A 6,625-nucleotide genomic window follows, 5' to 3' on the forward strand; every position below is an offset into this window, starting at 1 on the left:
ACAATTAACGAAAAATTGAACATTTTTGTTAGTTCTATATGACAGCTATACAAAGAAAGTAATAAAATCATTAGAAGACATGTTGTCTTCTATTCCAGTCTTTTTTAAGGAAAAAACTGTGAAGTCACCATTAGGGCAAGTGCTCGGGAATCAGTTTTTGCCATATTTTGACAATCTCATCATTTTTAAATCCTCTGCAATTCAGCTCTTTTCGGTATTAGAAAAGCAGCACTGTATCAAATTTTGTTATAAAAAATAAAATAACATTACTTAACAAAATTCAAGTAATATCTTCAAACATCCTCATCATTAAATTTGTCTTCGTCCCACTTTTCAATTTATTCAGCTAAAATGGGATTGACCTGTTCAGTGTCTATTTCTGTATCTGTCATACCAAACTCTGGAACTCTCTCCCTACTTCTGATTTCTATGAAAACAATACTCTTGTCTTTATCACCCTTCTTGCCCTTGATAAGAGCATTTGGCTGCCCATCCCACTGGCCACTGAAACAGTGTTAGAAAGGATAACCGGACTCCTTTATTTAATTGCAACCCTTGGGAAATAATAACAAGACTCCTTTACTTATCTGCAACCCTTGGGAAAAAATAACGGACTCCTTTATTCATCTGCGACTCTTAGGAAATACTGTACAGTAATAACCAGACTCCTTTATTTACTGCAACCCTTGGGAAATAACCGAACTCCTTTATTTATCTGCAACCCTTGGGAAATAATAAACTGAACTCCTTTATTTATCTGCAACCCTTAGGAAATAATAATCGGACTCCTTTATTTACCTGCAACCTTGGGAAATAGTAACCGAACTCCTTGATTTAGCTGCAACCTTGGGAAAAAATAACTGGACTTCTCCATTTATCTAAAACCCCTGGGAAATAATAACCAGACTCCTTTATTTGTCTGCAACCCTTGGGAAAAAATAACTGGACTCCTCCATTTATCTGCAACCCTTGGGAAATAATAACCAGACTCCTTTACTTATCTGCAACTCTCGGGAAAAAATAACCGGACTCCTTTATTTATGTGCAACCCTTGGGAAAAAATAACCGGACTCCTTTATTGATCTGCAATCCTTGGGAAATAATAACCAGACTCCTTTACTTATCTGCAACCCTTGGGAAAAAATAACTGGACTCCTTTATTTATGTGCAACGCTTGGGAAAAAATAACCACTCCTTTTTTTTTTATCTGCAACCCTCGTTCTTGGTAAAAACTCAAGCAACCCATTTCTGGATACCTTCAGGTGAACCCGAGTGCTGTCATAGCCAAGCGTTGCTCGGAGCTTACCTGTCTGCGGCTGGACCAAGAGTGTGTCTCTACAGAAAGCACCAAGAGAATGATCAGAGTGAGTAGATGGTGATCTCATTGTGTAAAAATCACACTTGTGCTCTTACTTGACTGAACTGTCATATTAAGTACAGCGCTGTTTTTGTGCTTATTGTACTACAATGAAACGCACTTTTAAATTAAGTAAAGTGGTTGAAATTTAGGCTTTTACATACAGGCATCTTTTACGCAACTATTGTACTACACTATCATAATTTCTTTTAATATTTGCTAGAAACCGTGGGTCATTTTAATATAACTACCATACTAAATTGCAAATATTGTCTGAGGATACTGTAATGAAGTGTACATCGCTTTTTCTTGAGGAAAAATCTAAATTTTGCTGCTGCTATACTCTGAAGTTGCTCAATCTTTCCTACGGTTCCTTGATGAACAGGATGCACAGTGGGTTCTTGAAACTGCAACAAAAACTTATTCCTTTGAGTCTGAACCTGTTCTTCCTTGCCTTGTCCTCCTCCCTCGGAACCCCTTATTTCATTTAGAATGTAACTTGCCTTTTCTTTTCTTCATCTTCACCTCATTCCTGTCTTAAAATATCCTTTTCGTTTCGGGTGAAACTTGCTCTGTATTCCTTCATACCCATCATCTTATCATTTTCATAGAATCATGAATTCGTTTCAGGCGGAAGCTTTCAACATAAACATGGGAATGCAGAGGGAGTGTGTAGACGTTGAGGTCGAAGACCATGTTGCCTGCACCTGTCGGTGTCAGAAGACGCAAGCAGACTGTGGGAAAACCAAGGTACGAAAGATCCTCTTGATTTTTTCTTATGTTGAAGATATTGGCAATTTTTTTTTCTATGTTTAGAGGCCAACAGGACGTGCAAACCACTTAATGCTCTCATGGAGCCCAAATTCTAAGAAAACATGAAACGGAAGAGGCAAAAACATTGTGGGAGTATACGTTGTAATAATAGACCAAATTATATATATATATATATATATATATATATATATATATATATATATATATATATATATATATATATATATATATATGTATGTATATGTATGTATGTATACACACATATACACACACATACATACACACACACACACACACACATATATATATATATATATATATATATATATATATATATATATATATATATATATATATATATATATATATATATATATATATATATATATATATATATATATATATATATATATATATATATATATATATATATATATATATACATATATACTCTTTAACACACTAAGATTTATTTCAGTGGCAATTAAGGTCATGGTAGATGAGTAGCACTGCCGGCGAATTCCCTCTGGGCTGGTCCTGAGTTCAAATTCTGCAGTGCTTAATAAAATTTCATTACACGCGCAACTCAACCACCTCTGCGACGAGATGTTGGTTTGAGGACGCCCATTAGTCTAGCTGCTGAATCATCAACAGCCTTGTGTCCCGCGTGAGTTGGGTCTCTGGAACAATGAATTGAATTAAATACAGAATTTAGACCAAAGGCCAAGCACTGGGACCTTATGAGGTCGTTCAGTGCTGAAGGGGAATTAACAGTAAAAGGTTTGAAAGTTGTGACAAGAGGAAAACCTCGCAGTTCCAATATGAACCAATTGTTAGGAGAGGGTGTAAAGTACGATGGAAGATAAAGAATATGAAAGGAGATACAGTAAAAGCAACGAAAGGGGTTGCAGCTAGGGGCCGAAGGCAAGCTGCAAAGAACCTTAATTAATGCCTACAGTGCACCGCATGAGGTGCACTGACGGCACTAACCCCCTATGGGGGACATTGAGCAACAGTACAATGACCAGTCCCTGGTTTCTGATGTTTACTGGCACCGTCCAAACCTCTAAAACATATTTTAACTAAATATTTCGTACGAGTAACTAAACAGGTTTCCGTTTATTAACTTATCACTTAACCTGACTCCTCAATCTAACTATTTACCAATTTGTTAATTTATTTTTTCTTTTTGTAATAACTCGTCCATGTTTTGACAAACTGGTGTACTCGGGGTCTTGATGCTCTACAACATACCATAACTTTAGCTGTGTTGTCGCATTTTCAAACCAAATGTCCTCATAAGATGAGCTACTTAGAAGTTCTGAATATCAAAATCTTTGAGGCCCATTTTCTCAGAATGGGAGAAAAAATGGCTTACGCCACTTCGTCAAACTAGGGACGCTCTGACCCCTCAATCTAACTATATATATACTAATTTGCTAATTTATTTTTTCTTTCCTAATAACTGATCTCTACTTTCTGTAGTTCCCATTACCGTCTGTTACTTCTTAGAAATGAACACCATATTCTTTAGAACCTTGAATTTCAAGTCAATGGCCTCTGTGGGCTTGTTCCATATGAATAGGCTTCATCTTCTGATTATTAATAATAGTAATCCCCTCTAAAAGATCTTCAACAAGAGGATGTGCTCTTGTGACTGCTTGCCGGAGCGCAAGAAGAGCTGCGAGAAGAGAATGCTGGAGATGCCCAACACTGTCATGTGGGACCCCAACTCGTGTTCGTGCCCTTGCAACAACTGGACGGAGTGCGGATCAGGCGAATTCTGGGCTGACGAGAAGTGCAGGTGAGTTGTTGCAATAGTTTTTGTGTAAAGTAGTGAAAGTAGTCTCAGGTCAAAAATCCAATGGGTACGAATTAATCACAGAGCACAGATCCGAAGAGTTTTGGGTTGCCAAACGACGCAGGGGTTAAACTCCAAAGGGTACGAATTGACTATAAACAAGGCACAGGCCCGAAGAGTTTTGGGATGCCAAACGATGCCTGTGAGTTTTTGAAATAATGTGTGTGTGTGTGTGTGTGTGTGTGTGTGTGTGTAAAGTAATGGAAGTAGTCATCAGTTAAAATCCACGGGGTAGAATTAATACCAAACAGGACACAAGCCCGAAGAGTTTTGGGATGCCGTACCATGCGCGTGAGTTTTTAATATTGCTTGTGTAAAGTAACGAAAATAGCCTTAATACCAAACCGGGCACAAGCCCAAAGAGTTTTGGAATGGCAAACCATGCAAGTGAGCTTTTAATATTGCTTATGTAAAGTAATGAAAGCAGCCATCAGTTGAACTCCAATGGGTACGAAATAATACCCCAACAGGACACAGGTCCGGCGAGTTTTGGGATACCAAACAATGCAGGTGAGTTGTTGAAATAGTGTGTGTAATGGGTTCAAATTAATCACAAATAGGGCAAAGGTCCGGCAAATTATCCTCCACTACCCAAAGCATGTAGCCAAATATCACACACCACAGATTTCAAAAACTGCAGGAGAGTTTTTGAAATGTGGTGTCTGACATTTCGCGACATGCTTTGGGTAAATTTTATCTTTAAAGTCTAGTGGGTAAAAAATACAAAGAAGACGGGCCAAAGGTCTGATGACTTCTGGGTTTTGTTTCATGAGATGAGACTGCTAGCTCCATGTCCAATGGTGTCATTCTTTCATTAGTGTTCACCCATCTCTGTTCTGACCTGACCCAGCGTTATAATATTTGTTGATGTATTAGTTAGGGCCTATGTATAGTCATACAATATTTGTTGATAACTTAGTCAGGGCCTACGTATAGTCATACAATATTCGTTGATATCTTAGTTAGGGCCTATGTAGGGTCTTACAATATTTGTTAATATATTAGTTAGGGCCTATGCATGGTGTTACAATATTTGTTAATATATTAGTTAGGACCTATGTATGGTCAGAACATATCCATGAACTAACTCAACCCAGTGTTATAAAATTTACCAAAGCGTCACAGAATCATGTTACCTAAGAGGTTTTTCTTTCAGCCACCAAGTAATAAGCGGACCCAATGTACACATTATGAAGTGCTGACTGTATGAAAATGAGTTCATTTTCTTTTTCAGGTGTGTTGGAGTCAGTTCAAATGAAATCCTCTAGAAATAAGATGGAACATTTCAAGAGCTGCTGATTAGTTACAATGGACTCTTACAAGAATGCACTAGATGACGACACCACTTTAGTCGACTGCAGTGCATCTTAATGACTAGGAATGATGACAGTATAAAAAAAATTTGTGTTTTTGTACTTGCAATACTATAGTTGCCTTGATGAAGGTCAAGCCAAACAACACATTTTTACAGCTGGTATACAAAATAATTTAGTTTGTTTTTATGAAGTCAGCTTCATATATAAGCACACACAAACACATACATACATATATGTATATATATATATATATATATATATATATATATATATATATATATATATATATATATATATATATATATATATATACTATAAGCAAGTGGCTTCAAATGACTGAGTATGTCAGCTAATTTCTTATGAAACTTGTAGACAGCATGAGACATTGTACTGTCATAAGCCATTGCCGCCGTTTGTGTTACTATCCTCGGCATTGAATCACTACCCTTCCGTAGACGATATTATGATAGTACTTCTAAGTCTCATTATTTTGTTAGAACAACTGAGATTCTAATAAGGTTATTAAGGCGCTGTGAAGATGATCCAATGGGATTAATAATGTTATGACATTATTGCTTGAAATGGCGTCATTACGACAGCCAGGAACCACGTAATATTGTAACACTACGGATTCTTACGTCATTTCTGTAACAGTAATGGATTCCGTAATGTTATGATGGCAGTAGTGAAATTCCTAATGTTATCATGATAATTGTGCTTCTCGTGATAGTTGAAATTTTCAAGAAGATGAAGAGTAGTGATTCTCGTGACAGAAAGCTAAGTGGGCCAAGTTGTAATTTTCAAGAAGATGAAGAGCAGTGATTCTCAGGACTTTAAAGTACAGTGGGCCTGTGTTAGGTTAGGTTAAGAATGTTTGGCCAAGATGCCTTCCTCTTTTCTTCAAAAGTGCCAAACAATCATTCTTTGCTTAGTTTTTGCCATGACAACTACTGATTTTACTACTGTTTTCACTCCTAACATCGTGTTCTACTCTTCCCATGTAATATACTGAATAAATAATATAAAGAATAAATAAATAAATAAATAATGGGAACTGTTGTTCATTTCTTGGAATCCTTTAAATATCTTCTTCGATTTAATCCACAAGAGATTCATCCAGTTGTGTTTAAATCTGAAGAGTCACATGGTCAATAATTACAACAATTGATTCACTACCTATAAAAATAAAAAATAAATTTACACAAAGGACGTGGCCGATATACTCTTAAAATAACGTTTATCGAAACAAACTTAGAAGGAATGAACCCTGAAGTCCAACTGAAAAAGAAAAATAATTACGAACTGTCACTACACTCG

At 36.5% G+C, this 6,625-nt stretch overlaps 1 protein-coding gene across 1 annotated transcript in view; it reads left to right on the plus strand.

The window, feature by feature from the left end:
- Nucleotides 1–5,408, plus strand: part of LOC136834982 (uncharacterized) — a 7,314-nt gene extending 1,906 nt beyond the window's left edge. Inside the window, exons 3-6 of the mRNA XM_067097966.1 lie at nucleotides 1,263–1,364; nucleotides 1,988–2,107; nucleotides 3,760–3,935; nucleotides 5,227–5,408. Of these exons, the coding sequence (XP_066954067.1) occupies nucleotides 1,263–1,364; nucleotides 1,988–2,107; nucleotides 3,760–3,935; nucleotides 5,227–5,260 (432 nt within the window). The 3' untranslated portion in view covers nucleotides 5,261–5,408. The remainder of the gene's footprint in view (nucleotides 1–1,262; nucleotides 1,365–1,987; nucleotides 2,108–3,759; nucleotides 3,936–5,226) is intronic.
- The last annotated feature ends 1,217 nt before the right edge of the window (nucleotides 5,409–6,625 follow it).

The sequence above is a fragment of the Macrobrachium rosenbergii genome, chromosome 54 (assembly GCF_040412425.1).
Source record: "Macrobrachium rosenbergii isolate ZJJX-2024 chromosome 54, ASM4041242v1, whole genome shotgun sequence".
Taxonomy (NCBI): Eukaryota; Metazoa; Arthropoda; class Malacostraca; order Decapoda; family Palaemonidae; genus Macrobrachium; species Macrobrachium rosenbergii.